We start from the raw sequence: 18,809 nt of genomic DNA, 5'->3' as shown, positions 1-18,809 counted from the left end.
TTTTATTGCAATGTTTTTATTGCATTACTGGAGCAAGTTGGCCAGACTATCCCCTCTTGGGGAAGGTAAAAACAGAAAAGTATCTCCCTTACCTTCCCTCCACCCTTCCCCACAACTGCACAGCAATGTCTGAACACGTCTGGTGACAATAACAATTTGCAAAATTGGTCTAGGAACTACATTATGAATTGTCCCAACACAAGACGTACAGGTGACTTCCTTGTGAATCAGATTTTTACATAAACTACAGAATTTTTTTTGACTACATCAAAGACAACAGAATAGGTTTTTCACAAGTAACAACAGGGCACCAAAGTCACATGCTGGAATTTGTAAGGAAACAATGTTGGTTGTAACAAGTGGCTGGAGCTAACTTTAGCAAGGCTGAGCAGTTGGCAGCAGAGGACCCAAACAGGTCCTCATATAGACTGTCTGGTTTCTAGGACTATTGAAACCTCACAGAGACCCACTCTGGGTCTTAACTGTCAGCAGAGATCATCCTAGTAACCAGGAGTTGCCCAGATGCATTTCTTGGCTCAAGAGAATACATGGAGCAAGAAGAGACCCAAGGAAGACACCACATTGGTTCTCAAAAGCTTCCAGAAATGAGGTCTAAAGTAAATGAGGGGTCCCACCAAGTCTTGGAGAGGTATTAGGAGTCCCTATTTTAAAGCCTTGGCCCAGATAAGGAGGACACAGGATACCTAGCCAAGGCCAAGGTTTGACATCTACAGCTAGGTGCAAATGGCATTGTTTTATGATGAGTGCTCCACTTGGAAAAGATGGGCCTAGGCTTTGTGTGTCTTCCAAGCTGCTTTCATGTTTGTGGCAGACTCATCTAGCCAAGAGAATCAATTCCTCTAGTTGGACCTATCTCTTGACCCTCTGCTTCTGTGAGGCACAATTAAGATGTCAGGAGATAGTCCCAGAACCCAAATTATGGGATAGGACACAACTAGACTCATGAAGGAGGCTCGGACCTAACAAGGGAGCAGTATACCGTCCCTCCACACACTCCAAATGCAGTGGTTAGTTGACTGGTGCATGGACAGTGTACATCTCTGAGCACTGATTCAGGAACAAGTAAATTATGTGGAAACTGATCAGAAAATATATCAAATGATCTCTAATCTTAGAGACCACAAGGCAAAAGGAAAGAAAATAAATATAAAACTGAAAACCAGTCCTTCTCCACAAGCTAGCCCATGTATAGGCTAAATGGTACTTGTTTGCTCCCTCTACACCCTCCTTGTCTGACACTTGTTCAACACTACAGGTGTTTATCATATTCCATTTTGGCTTACTTTTAAAAAAAAGACTCAGGACTCAATAAAAAATTTTAGTACCAGATAGAAGGGATGCAAAGCTACCTCTGTACCCAGCAGCAATCAGCCTAACAACTCAGTAAAACGCTGAGCAAAGCTTCAATCTAGCAGCTTGGGGAAAGCATGTTCTGGCTATCATTAAGGGCTTAAATCACCAACACAGCAGGGGAGGGGGCTCATTTGTCTCTTCTCACCCAATTAAACCAGTGTAACAAAAGCCAAAGACGCTTTTTCTTCCTATCCTGGATAGGAAGTAACTTGGGAAATTTTGTTTTTTTATTTAATCAATGTCCATGTCTACATCATGGTCCATTCTAGACACTTTCACTGAAGTAAGCATTCAGGGAAAGTACTGTTTTTCTTTTATCCCCCAAACTAGTTTTCCTAGCTATAAACTTTATGAACCAAGACCCAGATACTGGCTGCTCCTCTAGCTCAGCTAGGATGCCTGACTGCACATCTCTGGGCTCAAACAGCTGAGTCACACTCAGCCTATTATAGTTCCAGGATTGGCTTGGAGGCAAGCTGGACTATTTGTCAAATGAGTGTTGACTGATGACTGTGGAGCATAATGAAGGCAGGAGTAGATGGCCTTGCCTCCACTTCATTTGCCTGGCTTCACTCAGCTAGAAGGTTCAAACTACATGGGGCAGAAGATTCCTGGCATAAAATCACAGCCACTGAAGCATGAGGGCAGGCTGCACATTGCTTTAATGGCAGGCTCAAAAAAAAAGAAAAGGTAGAGAAAAGCTTCCAGATGATTTCTATTAACAATCTGAACTCCAAGCCATGTTTTCTCCCTGCAAAAGCTTCAGAAACCACTGTATGGAAGCATGTTATAATGTGGTATGACCCTCACCCTGGACACCAGGGGCCCTGAATCTGATTTCTTAGGCCTCTGACCACAATCTGATTCCCTCCTTAGCCACTTAAGGACTCCCTTAACACTATCCAGCAAAAAAAAAAGGGGGGGGGAGATGAAGGAAAAGCAAACCATATATCATGTTTTTGTAGGGCCCTTTAAACTTGGGGAAGCACATATAACAATGTTGTTCTATCATTATTTGGTATATCAAGCCATCTAAAAGCACTGGATTGCACCTTTTCTTTTCTCATACAAACAAGTTACAAAAGTTTCAAACATCATTCTTTAGGCTAAGGAAACACCACGAAAGCACCAACTTCATTGTATGATTCAAATCTCACTATCCCCACAAAAACAATGCTATTCCTCATGTCTGAGAAACGGGCAGGGCAAAAGGAAATACATCGACCAATTTGTTTGCAAAAAACTCACATCTAGTTTTCTTATTTTCAAATTTGGGTACAAAAATGTGCATTCAGCTACTCATGTCACCTTCTCCCTCGTTGTGAAACAAACATAATTTTACTGGTTTCTGAAAACGATGTTTCTTAAGAGAGTACGCTGAAGCCTAAATTATGTTGGTAAGTAAAACCACCCACTGAAGGGTTTTTTTGTACCCTCTTGCCTTAGATTCTTTCATGAAACCCCAAGCCTCCCTATTTTCCTTTGGTTGTTTTTTTTTTTTGTCCCCCCCCCAAAAAACAACTCCCATTCTACCACAGAAGAAAAAAAAAAAGTGTTTACTTTTGGAATGAAGAGATTATAGGAGCAAAACAATTCCCAACAGAGCCAAGCCCCTGTTACATTCTCAGAGCTGAAGACCAAAAGAGAATATGGACTCTTCAGAGGCTTCCAAATGTAACTCCCACCCTGCCTCCATGGAGCCTAGTGTGTTCTGTGGAGGGTGCCTGGTAAACAAAAACAAAAACCCCAACAAAACAAACTTCCCAAAAACAACATCTGCTTACTTTTTCAGTGCAGCAGTACAGCTGAGTCCCAGAAACCCCAGGCCCCTTTATTTATTCCCCCATCCCGGCCGGCTACTGGTCGGCCTCTCCACTTCACATTCACAGAATCACTTCTTGTGCAAAACAAGCAGTCTACGTAGAAAGAATGCCCTCATCATAGTCTAATAAAAACTGTAGAAAAAAATGCTGGAGAGCCAACTCTTCCCACTCCCTCTTTATCTGCAGAGTGAAGGCATCTGTGCATGGACAGGGTAGGCAAGCCTGACATTGAGGGAGTCGTTGTGCTGAACCAGGGATGTCTGCTGGTAGTGGAGCACCAGCTCCTTCAGAGAGCTGTACAGGTTGTAGGGCTCTGCGAAGCCATATCCTCGTGCCGTACTGTAGATCACACAGTGCTTCACCTCCCCATCGGCACTGCAAAGATACACAACAGGAAAAATGCTAAAGGAGATATAATAGCTATTAAATGGTCACTATTCTACCCAGCCACTGGTGGCCCAAACCTATAATTCTAGCTACTCAGGAGGCTGCGATCTGAGGATCACGGTTCAAAGCCAGTCCAGATGCGAAAGTCAATGAGACTCTTCTCTCCAGTTAACCACCCCAAAACCAGAAGTGGAGCTGTGGCTCAAAGTGGTAGAGCACTAGCCTTGAGCAAAAAAACTCAGGGACAGCACCCAGGCCCTGAGTTCAAGCCCAAGGACAAAAAAAAGTCATTAGTCAGACAAAGCTTGTGAAACTGTGTTGCTTTCAATCACCTTAGAGATTGGGCCACAGATACAAATACATGAAAACCATCATGAATGTTGACCCTTTTTTTTTTTTTTGTCGGTCATGGGGCTTGAACTCTGGGCGGGGCGCTGTCCCTCAGCTCTTCAGCTCAAGGCTAGGGCTCTACCACTTGAGCCACAGCACCACTTCTGGCCTTTTCTGTTTATGTGGTGCTAAGGAAATGAACCCAGGGTCTCATGCATGGGAAGCAAGCACTCTACCACTGTGCTACCTTCCTAGCCTGAATGTAGACCTTATTTCTTAATTCTCCATTTCATTCATACATTTATATGAATGGAATTCTAAGGCCCCAAAATGCAGCCTAGGCCTCCAAAATTAATGATTCGATTTCATGTGTTCAGAAAACCAATGGGGGAATGAAATAAGGAGACTGGGTCTATGCTTCGCCTAGATAATTGGCTCTTGATTTCCTCTGTTTCCCTAGGTGGTTTGCTTTTCTATTAGGTTTAAGTGGCCTCATCTGGTTTGCTTTGCTTATGTATAAACCTTTTGTTGGATTTGATTCCACTCACCTTGTGTGGTTTTGGCCTATATAAGCTTTGTGCTAGCCACAAAGGGCTGCTGGTCATTGAGACATGGTCTACCAGCAGTCCTCCCACCTCCAATAAAGACTCATACTTGGGCCTCTTCCATGATGGCTTCTCTGTTTGTCTCCATTGAGTTTCCTTATAACACACGTGTGTGTGTGTGTGTGTGTGTGTGTGTGTGTGTGTGTGTGTGTGTGTGTGTGTATGTGTGTGTGTGTGTTTATCCTTTCGTTGTTACCTCCTCAAATTCTTGATTACTATAGCTTAAGTAAATTTTTGAATCAAAATTTGTTTCTATTTTTTTCAAGACTGTTTTGGCTATTCTGGATCACTTCCATTTTCATATCAATCATAGGAGCATCTGGTCAATTTCGGCAAATTCACCTGAGATACTGATAGGATTATGCTGAATATGTAGATCACTTTAGAAAAAGTGATCTACCTTTTTTAGTAAAATCTTTTTTTTTTTTTTGGGTCGGTCCTGGGGCTTGAACTCTGGGCCTGAACATTGTCCCTCAGGCTCTACAGCTCAAGGCTAGCACTCTACCACTTAAGCCACAGTGCCACTTCCAGTTTTCTAGTGGTTTTATTATTGGAAATAAGAGTTTCACGGACTTTCCTGCTCAGGCTGGCTTTGAACCTTGATCCTCAGATCTCAGCCTCCTGAGTAGCTAGGATTACAGACATGAGCCACTGGCACCCGCCTTTTAGTAAAATCTTTAAAGGTATTTTATAGGCTCTACTGGACAACTCATACTTTATTCCTAGGAATTTCATCATTTTGATGGCATTTATTTTTGGATTAGTCATTGCTAGTATATAGAAATGTATCTTTATGGGCTGGGAAGGTGGCTCAGTGGTAGAGCGCTTGCCTCACATTCATGAGGCCCTGGGTTCAATTCCTTAGCACCACGTAAGAAGAAAAGGCCAGAAATGGCAATGTGGCGCTAGTGGTATAGCGTTCATCTTGAGTTGAAGAGCTCAGGGACAGCGCCTAGGTCCAGAGTTCAGGCCCCATGACCAGCCAAAGAAAAAAGAAAAAATAAATATATCTTTGTGTCATGTTACTTGCAACCTTGAACCCATTTTTTTACTTCTTACTTTCCAATCTTGATAGCTTTTTTTTCTTTTTCTTGCCTAATTTCTCCAGTTAGACTTCCTTCATAATGATGAATAGCAGTGGTTATTTGGAGTACACATCTTGTTCCTCTTTCTGATCAAGGGAAAGGCAATCAGTCTTACATTACTACCCATAATACTAGCTGTAGGTTTTTCACTGGTACCTTTTATTAGGTAGCAGAAATTCTTTCCTGTTCCAAGTTTCTTTTGTATGTTTTCTTTTTTGTGCATTACTGGAGTTGGAACTCAGTACTGGCGTTTGCGCTTGCTTGGGAAGTGAGTGCTCTATCACTTGAGCCATAATCCCATTTTTTTTTTTTTTGCTTGTTACTTTTCCATCAGAGTCTCATTTTTTGCCTACCCTGCCTGGACCACAATCCTACTTATTTTCCCTTGGTGCTGAGATGATAGGCATGACCCACTGCACCCAGCTCTTTATTGGCTGAGATGGGGAAGTTTCATGAATATTTTTTTGCCTGGGCTGGCCTGGAACCACAAGCCTCCTCATCTCAACCTTCTGAATATCTAGGATTATAGGTGTGAACCACAGTGATTAACTCCAAAATTCTTCTTAAAAACGACTTATTCAGACTCTCACTTCAGCAAATGTTCAAAGTATAATGTGAGATCACTATAGACAGGTTTTGTATGGACAGAGTAGCTAGCAAACAGGAAATATTTGTGATGCCAGCCCCTCTTTTGTCTCCAACCATCCTCATTCTAATGAAGTGTGACTGCAGTTAGTGGTTGTTTTCATAGGCATTGCTATAGACTTGAGTCTAGTCAAGCCCTCCCTCCCTCCCTCCCTCTCTTCCTTCCTAGATTCTAAGTCTTACAATAACTATTTTCTTATGATTTCCTCTCAGACAACTTGACCAGGTCAGAGAGAAATGAAATCTTGCTGTTAGTTCTATCTTTAGATGATGGCAATATGATTCATTTTCTAACTTTTCCCCCAGACTCCATTCATCCTTTAAAGGTCTAGTTCTAATGCTTCTTGCACAAAACCTCCTAACCTTTCTCTTCCCCCATCAAAATGAGCAGTTCTGCAGATGAACAACCCACTAACAGTACCTATTTCACAGTGATTCTGTTCATCTTAAATGTTTTAGGAAATGAAGAAAGCCTGGTGCAATTTTTAAAATGTGGGCTTTGAAACTTAATAAACTTAGATTCAACCTCTGAGTCCAAGACAAATAGACTACTGAAGGCAAGGTGATTGTGTAAGGCGCTGAGTATTCTGCATATGAATGCCTTACATCTACACTCTCTACCTTGCCCTCTTCAAGGGCATAATCACTGTCTTCTTTGTTTGCCCTCTGCCATGTCTGTCAGTAGCATTATTATCATAATATTAGTAGGTAATACCTCACAAAAAAAGTAGATATTATTACTCTTATTTTTTAGGTGAGAAACTGGACAAAGAATGTTTAAGTAATTTTCACAGTTGACAAGCAGTAAAGCCAAGATTTAAACCTAGTATATCTTTTTTGGGGGACAGGGGGAGGGAGTGGGGAGGAGGGAAGCAGAGTGTGGTGTCGGTTGCTGGTCCTGGGGCTTGAACTCAGGGCCTAGGTTCTGTCTCTTACTTTCTTTTTGTTCAAAGCTAGCATTCTACCCCTCGAGCCACAGCTCCACTTCTGAGATAGTGGACATAGGAGTTTCACACACTTTGCTACCTGGGCTAGCTTCAAACCTTCATCCTCAGATCTCAACCTCCTGAGTAGCTAGAATTACAAGTGTGAGCCACTGGTGCCCAACTGTAGTATATCTTAAAACTGCTTTTTTATACAAATATTGATGGTCTAAGTAAGCCATAGATCCTCATTGCTGTACTTCAAGCAATTGTATCAGGGGCTGATTTTCTATTAATCCATGTACAAGCAAAAAGCCATGTCCCTAGAGAAGACTTACACTACAGAACAAGCATAGCATCCTTTCTTGCTGCTCTCACGAATTAAGAATGAACCATCAGGCTTCCCATAGAGCAAGTCCTCGGCTTGTACTCGATTGATATCCTCAACAAACCAAGTTTTCTCATCATAATGTGGCAGGTTTTCATCTTCCTCATTGATATAATAGGACCTAAAAATTAAATATTTAAAATATTATTTTGATAGTTTACTTATATCTAAGAGCTAAAAATTAATGAAATCTTATTCTCTTTAACCATAAAATCAGAACTATTTCAGTGTTTTGTTTTGTTTTATTAAACAACGTCATGACTTACTATGGTGCAAAAATCACCGAATTCACATGTCTCACTGACTAAACTAGAATATGAACATCTGAATAGTAATATCCAGATTCATGTGGCTGAGCAGGTTTCTGAGCTCAAGGACCTATCTTCTTACGGTAATTCAAATAAAGAGATGCAAAGTTCCAGATTCAATACCTTCTAATGACAATGAGAACCAACTCTGAGCATGTGTAAAGCCAGAACAAAGCTCACTGACAGAAGGTTTGGAACTTACTCATCAACGTCCTCATTTTTTATTCCCAGCCAGGTATTGAGGCGCTTCTGTCTCACTCCTTTGTGATTAAGCCACCTGCCAAGAGGGAAGACACCATGTCAGAATCTAAGCAAACTGCCTGCACAAAGTAAATTCAGACTTTTTTTTTGTATTAGTGCCTCTGAGGGTAATTTCTATTTCTGTGGTTCTTTTTTTTTTTGGTTCTGGGGCTTGAACTCTGGGCTTGGGTGCTGTCCCTGCGCTCTTCAGCTCAAGGCAAACACTCTACCACTTGAGCCACAGTGCCACTTCTGGTTTTCTGGTGGTTTTATTGGCTTTGAACCACGATCCTCAGATCTCAGCCTCCTGAGTAGCTAGGATTATAGGCGTGAGCCACCAGCGCCCGACATTCTGTGGGTTTTTTTTTTTTTTTTTTTTCAGTCGCGGGGCCTGAACTCTGGGCCTGGGCGCTATCTCTCAGCTCTTCAGCTTTAGGCTAGCGCTCTAACATGTGAGCCACAGCACCACTTCCTTTTTTTTCTGCTTATGTGGTACTGAGGAATCGAACCCAGGGCCTCATGCGTACAAGGCAAGCCTTAACCACTGAGCTACTTTCCCAGCCCCCTCTGTGGTTCTTAAATAATCCAATTTTTGCAGTTTAGTCAAACAGTAATCTGTACTTTTTAATCTGTATGTATCACTTTGCTCTTCCGACAGCCTCCTTCTGACATTTTTCAGGCATTTGTCTGTATGAAACAGAGGCCTACATTTTTGCTTGCCTCATTTTGGGACCCCCTACTACTAATTGAGATAATTCCTGAGTTCTTACAGGCTTGTTGGCCAGCACTCAGTTACAAATCAATTCTACCTACAATGTCTCTAGCTCCAGTGGTAACCCGATGCCATTGTTTCAAATCCCCACACACTCCCAGACTACTTACACAAGATGCTGATCTCGTATCTTGCGCAGCTGGATCAGGTCGGGTTTGATGCTGTTCATTTTTTTATCTATTTCCCGGTTGTCCAAAGCTTGTTTCTTCAAATCCTGCTCCAGACGCATTTTGCTATCATGAATCTCACCAAGACGTGATTTCAATTTGTCAAAATTCATCATAATTCTGTGAAAATGTTTGACAATATTAAGGCTAAAATAGCAAAAAGGTAGAAGGATCTTAAAGTATGAATGTATTTTGGGTATCTATGTTGTATAGGCATTGCACTCCTGGGCTCAAGCAATCTTCCTGACTCAGCCTCCTGAGGAAATGAGGACAAACCACTGTACCTACCTTGGGTTCTAATATCAAAACAGTGATAGACATTTGTTATTTATGCCTACTCCTTTTCTATTCTGATAATGGCACCCAGATGTTCCCTGTAGGTTAAGAATTCTCTGCCTCCATCTCAGATCCAGAGGTATATACATACATAGCCTAGAGTGGCCAATAAGAATATTCTATTTCATTTCCTTCTTTTTTTTTTTTTTTTGTCGGTCATGGGGCTTGAACTCTGGGCCTGGGCACTATCCCTCAGCTCTTCAGCTCAAGGCGAGCGCTCTACCACTTGAGCTACAGTGCCACTTCCTATTTCATTTCCTTCTTACCCTCAGGACATAGTGACCGGTTCCGCTCAGTAATAAGAATAAGACCCCAACTGACGAAATGAGGCTCAATTCTATAACTTTTGCTAGAAATGTTATTAAAAATAATTCTCTCTTTCCACTGGGGTTGCTAAATTATGAATATGAGATTCTGGGACTGTTAGAAACTACAATGTCACCTCACACATAAAGCCAGCTTTAGGATAAGGCTATTCCAGGGAAAGCTGGGCCAAAAAGCAAAGTGAGAAACAATCCCATTGACCTTATTGTGGCCCTGGATCCAGCCATATATATACATATATACAAATATATGTATAGCTTCTTTGTTCCAGGTTTGTCTATGTGTCTGATGGTCTCCCTGCTTTTTGACTTTTTTGAGACAGGGTCTTGCCTTGCTATACAGCCGTGCTGGTCTTGAACTTTCAGTCTTCTTGCCTTGACCACAGGCCTGGCATTGCAGGTATGTCCCACCACCTGCTACTCTAAACACCACACATGTTTTAGTATCTATCATCATCAAAGTACTTATGCCTCCTTTCAAATCCTTTCTGTATGCTCTATTCATTATCTAAATATCCTGCTGCCACCTGCTTCCGACAGTTCCATTTGTGTTCTCATGGGAGCATCAAACTTGTTGCTTCCATCTTTGGATGTTTCTCATGCAATCCCTAGCACAGTGAATAAATAAATACCACACTAGAAATCTAGGGAAAACAAAATTTTTGCGGGGGGGGGGGGTCCAGTCGTGGGGCCCGAACTCTGGGCCTGGGCACTGTCCCTCAGCTCTTCAGCTCAAGGCTAGCGCTCTACCAGTTGAGCCACAGTGTCACTTCCGGCTTTTTTCTTTTTGCTTATGTGGTGCTGAGGAATCGAACCCAGGGCCTCATGCATGCAAGGCAAGCGCTCTACCACTGAGCCACCTTCCCAGCCCCTAGGGAAAATTTTTTACTTCTCTTACACCTGCCGTATCTGGTCAGGAATCAATATTTCCTTCTTTTTTAGTTTTCTTTTTTTTCTTTTTTTTTTTTTTTTTTGGCTAGTCCTGGAGCTTGAACTAGGGCCTGGGTACTCGAGCACTGTCCCTGAGCCTCTCTGTGCTCAAGGCTAGCACTCTATCATGAACCACAACATCACTTCCAGCCTTTTCTGTTTATGTGGTACTGAGGAATCGAATCCAGGGCTTGCCTACCATGCAAGCAAGTATCTACCACTGAGCCACATTCCCAGCCTCGGTCTACTCTACATACTCCCAAGTATCAAGTGGTGACTCAAGTGTATCAGGGAAAATGAGCCATCATTCCTGCTCTCACTGAGTTTGTAGTTGAGTGACAGAGCATTCAGGGATTATGACCAAACACTCTAGGGTCAAAAGGCCCTTAAAATATTTTGGGGAATCAGGAAAGATTTTTCTTTTTTTAGAAAAACTAATGTGTAGCTAGGCACTTGGTGACTCATGCCTGTAATCCTAGTCACTCAGGAGGCTGAGATCTGAGAATCATGGTTCAAAGCCAGCCTGAGACTCTTACTCCAACTTATCACCAGAAACTGGAAGTGGCATTGTGGCCCAAGTGGTAGAGTGCTCGCCTTGAGCTGAAGAGCTCAGGGACAGTGCCCAGGCCGAGTTCAAGCCCCATGACTGACCAAAAAAAAAAAAAGAAAGAAAGAAAGAAAGAAAAAGGAAAGAAAAGAAAAAAAGAAAAACTAAGCTAGGCATGGTGGCTCACACCTGTAGCTACTCAGGAGGCTAAGATCTGAGGAATGCAGTTCAAAGCCAGCCCGGGCAGGAAAGGCCCTAAGATTCTTATCTCCAATAAACCACCAGAAAACCGGATGTGGCTCAAGTGGTAGAGTGCTTGCCTTGAGCTGAAGAGTTGAGGGACAGCCCCCAGGCCCAGCGTTTAAGTCCCATGACTGACAAAAAAAGAAAGAGAGAGAGAGACAGAGAGAGAGAGAGGGAGGGAGGGAGGGAAGAGAAGGAAAAGAAAAGAAAAACTAGTGTGTAACTTGAGTGCTAAATGATGAGCAAAATTTAGGAACAACTTAGTTTGGGACAGAAAAAGAACACAGATGAGAAGAGATTCTGTGTAGTGCCATTAGTACAAACAGCAAGTGATCCACAGAGCAGAACCATGCAATCTGAGGAGATAAAAAATAGGATAAAATGGGTACCAGCAGCTACTCAGGAGGTTGAGATCTGAGGATCACAGTTCAAAGCCAGCCTAGGCAGGAAAGTTTGTGAGACTATTATTTCCAATAAACTACTCAGAAAAAGCTGGAATGACACTGTGGCTCAAGTGGTAGAGTGCTAGCCTTGAGCCTGAGAAGCTCAGAGGCAGTGTCCAGGCCCTGAGTTTAATCCCCAAGACCACCACCACCACTGACAACACAATAACAACAACAAAAACAGGCAAGATAGGAATTATTAGAGAAAAAGAAATCTTGTCTAATTTACTTGGAAGTATTAAGTAGACTTACCGTTCAATTTCCTTTTCATTTCCTTCTCTGCGAAATCGCTCAATATATTCTTTGCTATATTGTTCTTGTGTGTGACATTGCTCCTCAAATATTTTAATTGTTTCATTAAAAGCTTCAATTGCAGTCCTCTTCATTTGTATTTCCTAAAGGAGTGGGAAAGTAACAATATACACTTCATTACTTCTTTTTTTTGTAAACTTGATCCTAAAACAAATTTTAATTCTAGATATAAACTAATTGATTGGCCTGGAGATGTAGCTCAATTGTAGAAAACTTTCCTGGTACATTCAAGGTCCTAGGTTCATGGGGTAGGGGGGAAGGAGGATCGAGATAAAGGAGGGAAAGAGGGGAAAGGGACAGAGACAGAGACAGAAAGAGAGACCCAAAGAAGACTTAACCTCTACTCTACCACAGAAAAGCCTCTGAGCTGCCAAGAAAGGCTGACCCTGAACACACTGATAATAAGGATCACAATGCTGACCCCAGCAGAAATGAAAAAATGAATGGATAAGATGGAGCCAAAGGGCAAAGTCTTATCCCCAAAAGAGCCCTATAGAGTCTATTTATTTTTAATTTTATTTTTACAGTACATGATGAGTTTTCCAAACTCAGTAGATCAATGTGATTAGAAGGAAGAAATTAAAAGGAGAGAGAAAAACCTGTCTGTAAGTTAGATGTACCAACAATTTAAAACTAATACCAGCCGGCGCTGGTGGCTCACGCCTGTAATCCTAGCTACTCAGGAGGCTGAGATCTGAGGATCTTTCAAAGCCAGCCCGGGCAGGAAAGTCTGTGAGACTCTTATTTCCAATAAACCACTAGAAAACCGGAAGTGGCACTGTGGCTCAAGCAGTAGAGCTCCCCTGGAGCTGAAGAGCTGTGGGACAGGGACAGCGCCCACACCCAGAGTTCAAGCCCCAAGACTGACAAAAACAAACAAAAAACTAACACCAGGTGCTGGTGACTCACCGCCTATAATCCTAGCTAAGGGGGTTGAGATCTGAGGATCAGGGTACAAAGCCAGCCTGGGGAAGAAAAGTCCATGAGACTCTTCTCTCCAAGAAAATACTCAGAAAAAGCTGTTTAAGTAACACTGTAGTTCAAGTGGTAGAACCCTAGCCTAGAGCAAAAAAGAAGCTTAGAAACAGCACCCAGGCCCTGAGTTCAAGTCCCAGGACCAACACCAAAAAAAAAAAAAAATAATTTTTTTTTAATCCTCAAAACTCCGCAAAACAGACTAAGAACTCCAAAAGCCCAGTTAGGTTAAGCCATAAGCACCAAACTAAATAGTTCTATATATTTTAGTGAACTCTGTGAGTATCAGTAGACTTTAACATATTCCTCTAAAATCTTCAAAAAGGGCTAAATTTTGTTTGGTTTACTTTTTAGGGATATAATAAAAATGCATGAAGACCTAAAAAGGCTGCCAACCTGAATATATGCAATTTTAGAAGTTTTTATGTTGGTGGGATAATTCTTCAACTATCCAGTATTTATTCATTTCAACTAATGATTACTGAGCATATGTTCAACAGCAAGACTCAGGCTGGGAATGTGGCTTAGTGGTAGCATGCCTGCCTAACATGCATGAAGCCCTGGGTTCCATTCCTCAGTACCACATACACAGAAAAGGCCCGAATTGGCACTGTGACTCAAGTGATAGAGTGCTAGCCTTAAACAAAAGAAGCTCAGTGACAGTACCTAGGCCCTGAGTTCAAGGCCCAAGACTGGCAAGAAAACAACAACAAAAACCAGCAAGTCCCATTAGACAGTAATCTGTTTATAGTTAAAGAGATCTGTGAAGATACACAGAACAGATTTCTGACCTCTAATAAGGTTTTATTTACATCATGGTAGAGGTAAACAAATGACATGAATTATTTCTCTTTTGTCTTGACCAAAGAAACAAACTCTACAACTCTTATAGTTAACTCAAATTACAGTGGAGAGTCTTGACTGTCTTTCAAGTTAAAAGTTACCTATTTAGCTCTGGCCTAGTTCTTTAAACACACCAACAATTTTAGATTCTACTCACACAAGTATAGGGAAAAGTATTTGATGTATTATTTATTATCACTGCCAAATTTGCAGTTTCCCCATTAACAGTGCCTTACACCTACCGCCAAATTATAAAGCCACTGCTATGCGCACCCTTCCTTTACTTTCCCCTTCCTTTATCTATAGGTTTGTAGTTCTCAGCTCCTCTGCCACATTAGCCAGCCCCTCATATATCATCAGCTTCCCAGTCCAACAGCTTTTCTCAGCGGCATACAAGTAAATACTGGTTACACCACTTTGGGGGAAAATCTCTCTCTCTCTTATTTTTTTTTTTTTGGTAGGTCCTGGGGGCTGAACTCTGGGCCTGGGCGCTGTCCCTCAGCTCTTCAGCTCAAGGTGAGTGCTCTACCGCTTGAGCCACATCACCACTTCCGGTTTTCTAGTGGTTTATTGGAGATAAGAGTCTCTCAGACTTTCCTGCCTTGGCTGGCTTTGAACCAGTGATCCTCAGATCTCAGCCTTCTGAGTCGCTAGGATTACAAGCATGTGAGCCACCCGGCACCCGGCTTGATTATACATAATCTTGATGTCAGATATCCCCACATGTTATCATTTTGGTTATCTTATTAGTTTATTCCCATCCCGGAACCAACTCAGGCTAAAGACACATAATCTCTTCCCACTCTCTAAGAAGAATTCATGTACAGCAAAGCAATGTAGATTTTACCTAACTTTACAAGAAAAACTGAGGAAGTCCTAACACATATCAACACCAACTCTTTCAACCTTCTTTAACACATCTGAATAGCATGTCTCCTGCTGCTAATCACTGGGTCCCTCTTTCTCCTTGCCTCTCGCTTCCCAAAGCTTTAAACCTCTATTGTGGCTTTTCTCTGCCCATCTGTTCAAGTCTTACTCCAATTCCCATATTCAGAAATGTATCCTTCCTTAGACACTAGTGGCTTTTTGGTTGCCTCTACCTGACCCCCTACCCAACCTGAGGATCGTAAATCTCAAATCAGCTGACTTCAGGATTCCTTTTCTACAGTTTAATTATCCAGTATTATTGAACATTTGGGCAACGTTCTCTGCTTTCTACAGCCAAGGCAAGAAAGCAAAAAATGCAGCTCTATAGCCATCAAAGCCACATGCAACAATGGCCATATTTTTCTAGCCTCTGGGCTAGAAAGTAAGAAGATTTAATCAGAAACCAAAGCCTTCTTAACAAAGAGAAGCCCAGAACCAGATGGCTCCACTAGTGAACTTAGCCAACTATTTATAGAATAGCAATCCTTCTCAAACTTGTCCAAAAAAAATAGGACACTTCTGAACATTCTAGGAGACCATCATTACTCAAGTACTAAAGTCAGACCAAGACACTACATTAAAAACTCTGGAGGCTGAGATCTGAGGATCCTGGTTCAAAGCCAGCCTGGCCAGGAAAGGCCGTGAGATTCTCATCTCCAATAAACCACTCAGGAAATCGGAAGTGGAGCTGTGGCTCAAGTGGTAGAGCGCTAGCCTTCAGCCGAAGAGCTGAGGGACAGTGTCCAGGCCCAGAGTTCAAGCCCCATGACTGACAAAAAAAAAAAACAAAAACAAAAACAAAACCCTACAGATTATACTAATTTTATAATGCAAATTTTTAAATTCTCAACAAAGTATTAGCTGAATTCTTAGCAAATTAATAAGGATGTATACCATGATCAAGTAAGATACTGCCCAAGAATACAAGGGTAATTCAACAAACAGGTATCAAGGTCATATACTACATTAATAGGATGAAAAAATATTTGATTACCTTAACTGATACAAGAAAACCCTTGACAAAATCCAGCATTCTTTCATGATAAAACATCCAATAAGCTGGGTGCTAGTGGCTCACACCTGAAATCCTAGCTAAGGTGAAGGGTAAGATCTGAGGATCATGGTTCAGTCAGCCAGGGCAGGAAAGTCTATGAGATTCTAATCACCAATTAAGCACCAAAAAAGCCAGAAGTAAAGCTGTACCTCAAGTAGTAGAGTGCTAGCATTGAGAAAAGGGCTCAGAACACTGGCCAGGTCCTGAGTTCAAGCCGCACAACAGACAAAAAAAAAAAAAAAAGGGCTGGGAAGGTGGCTCAGTAGTAGAGCGCTTGCCTTGCATGCATGAGGCCCTGGGTTCGATTCCTCAGCACCACATAAGCAAAAAGAAAAAAGCTGGAAGTGGCGCTGTGGCTCAAGTGGTAGAGTGCTAGCCTTGAGCTGAAGAGCTGAGGGACAGCGCCCAGGCCCAGAGTTCAGGCCCCACGACAGGACCCAAAAAAAAAAATGTTGTTCAAGATATTAAGGCAACTGAAGATCATCAAAGGAACTGTAGAAAATCTGGTAGCATTGCATACTTATTAAACCAAACACAAAAATATACTGACCTGGGATGTTCTGGTATATTCTTCATATAGTCTGTCATATTCTTTACTCTTTTCCTGATACTGAGAGTGGTACTCTTGAAGTTTTTTGCCTACTGCATCAATATTATCTTCTTTTACCAACTGATCCTATACAGGCACAAAAAAGAAGTAGAGAATATTAGTAATTCAGACATGCTTTTCCATGTCTATTTTTAAATTCTATTTCAAATTTATATGTTCAAGCCACTGTAATGATGCAAAAGCACTAAATCCCTTGTGTTAAAATGAATACTGATCTTTAAATCATATAAAAATAACTAATACTTTAAAACTAAGAAATGAAAGCAAAGAATGATGATGCATGCCTATAATTCCAGCACTCGGGAGGCTGAGGCAGAAAAATCAGGAGTTCAAGGCCAAACTGGGCTACAGAGTGAGCCCCTGTTGGAGATGAGAGGAAAAGATGGGTGAGGACAGAGGAGAGGAGGAGAACCACAGTGTAAGTGGGTGCATAAACACAAATATTTTGTATACAGTTAATAAATATACAAATTAGCTATTATAAAATAGTATGCTGTAAGTTTCAAAAAAAATCTTTGAAAGATCTAAATTTTTTTCAAAATGAGTACATTTGGGCTGGGAAGGTGGCTCAGTGGTAGAACGCTTGCCTTGCATGCATGAGGCCCTGGGTTCCATTCCTCAGCACCACATAAGCAAAAAGTAAAAAGCCAGAAGTGGCACTGTGGCTCAAGTGGTAGAGCGCTAGCCTTGAGCTGAGGAGCTGAGGGACAGCACCCAAGCCCAGAGTTCAGGCCCCACGAACGGACACACACACACACACAAAAAAAACCCAAAAAACAAAATGAGTACATTTCTTTTCAATTAATGAGCCTGATTTTCTAAAGTCACATTATTATGTTAAACAATGACTTGCTCAACAGCTATGAAGAACTAGGACCATACCTGTTGATATCTGGACACTGGGTACATCAGCTTCACGTCAAGTTTGGGATTGTACTGAGCAAGAGATTCATGATGATAGTGGTTAATGAGCTCCACCACAGAATTAAATGTCAAAGGATCAGAAAAGCCATATTTACCATCCCGATGATAGATCTTTATTAACTTATTATTGCCTCCTTTCCTGTGAAAAACAAAAACAACTGTAGTTTTTCCCAAAAATTCTGCTTAAAAGTATTAGTCTTATATGGTGATTCACATAATAAACAAGTTTTACTCTGCTAATAGGACTAGGAATGCATATATATATAGATACATACATGGGGCTGGGAAGGTGGCTCAGTGGTAGAGTGCTTGCTTTGCATGAGTGAGGCCCTGGGTTCAATTCCTCAGCACCACATAAGCAGAAAAAGCTGGAAGTGGTGCTGTGGCTCAAGTGGTAGAGCGCTAGCCTTGAGTTCAGGCCCCACAAGGGACAAAAATAAATGAATAGATAAATAAATACATGCATATATATGGATATACGCACGTGTGTGTGAAAGTACACATAAAATCATTTTTATCTTTTGCCCATAAAACAGCTAGGGGCTGGGAAGGTGGCTCAGTAGTAGAGCACTTGCCTTGCATGCCTGAGACCCTGGGTTCGATTCCTCAGCACCACATAAGCAAAAAGAAAAAAGCCAGAAGTGGCGCTCACAGTGGTAGAGTGCTAGCCTTGAGCTGAAGAGCTGAGGGACAGCGCCCAGGCCCAGAGTTCAGGCTCCACGACCAGACCAAAAAAAAACAAAAAACACAAAAGCTTTCCTAAACATCTTAGCAAAGGTGAACATATATATATATAGCATTCTGTATAAGCAAATCTGCCCCCCACCTCAAAATAACTTAAAAAAGAACGTAAGCCAGGTGCCAGTGATTCATACCTGTAATCCTAGCTACAAAGAAGGCTGAGATCTGAAAATCACAGAGTCCATGAGACTCTCCATCTTCAATTAATTACCAGAAAACCAGAAGTGGAGCTGTGGCTCAAGTGGTAGAACACTAGCTTTGAGCTGAAGAGCTGAGCCCCACGACCGGACCCAAAAAAAAACAAAAACAAAAAAAACCCAAAGTGACACTGTAGCTCAAGTGGTAGAGCGCTCGCCTTGAACTGAAAAGCGCAGGGACAGTAGGCCCAGAGTTCAAGCCCCATGACCGACAAAAAAGAAAAAAACAAAAACTTCTGCAACATTATCCTTTTCTAAATCTTCTATCCCTACTACTTCCCCCTTTTTTGTTTTTATTTTTTAATTTGTATTGCAGAGGTGATATTCACAGTGGTTACAGTTACATAAGTAAGGTAA

General features: G+C 41.7%; 1 protein-coding gene across 1 annotated transcript; it reads right to left on the bottom strand.

The window, feature by feature from the left end:
• On the bottom strand, positions 1-17,649 carry LOC138823610 (phosphatidylinositol 3-kinase regulatory subunit gamma-like). Its single transcript, XM_070017007.1, has 7 exons — positions 17,473-17,649; positions 16,531-16,656; positions 12,122-12,264; positions 8,991-9,167; positions 8,071-8,145; positions 7,511-7,681; positions 1-3,572 (listed from the first exon to the last, which is right to left on the bottom strand). The coding sequence occupies exons 1-7, from the start codon at positions 17,497-17,499 to the stop codon at positions 3,374-3,376; spliced, it is 918 nt and encodes a 305-aa protein (XP_069873108.1). The 5' UTR covers positions 17,500-17,649; the 3' UTR covers positions 1-3,373.
• Positions 17,650-18,809: the final 1,160 nt, after the last annotated feature.

The sequence above is a fragment of the Dipodomys merriami genome, unplaced genomic scaffold, assembly GCF_024711535.1.
Source record: "Dipodomys merriami isolate MVZ:Mamm:240054 unplaced genomic scaffold, mDipMer1.0.p SCAF_121, whole genome shotgun sequence".
NCBI lineage: Eukaryota > Metazoa > Chordata > Mammalia > Rodentia > Heteromyidae > Dipodomys > Dipodomys merriami.
Note: the sequence above shows the minus strand (reverse complement) of the source record. Positions and strands in the feature narration are given on the sequence as shown.

What these genes read in the sequence shown, in the direction of transcription:
- LOC138823610 (XM_070017007.1), bottom strand. Translation starts at nt 17,499, where the DNA reads ATGTACCCAGTGTCCAGATATCAACAG. An exon ending in AATGAAAAGGAAATTGAACG is followed by an intron (nt 9,168 to 12,121) that starts GTAAGTCTACTT and finishes ACATTTTCACAG; the next exon opens with AATTATGATGAATTTTGACA. An exon ending in AAAAATGAGGACGTTGATGA is followed by an intron (nt 7,682 to 8,070) that starts GTAAGTTCCAAA and finishes TTTAATTTTTAG; the next exon opens with GTCCTATTATATCAATGAGG.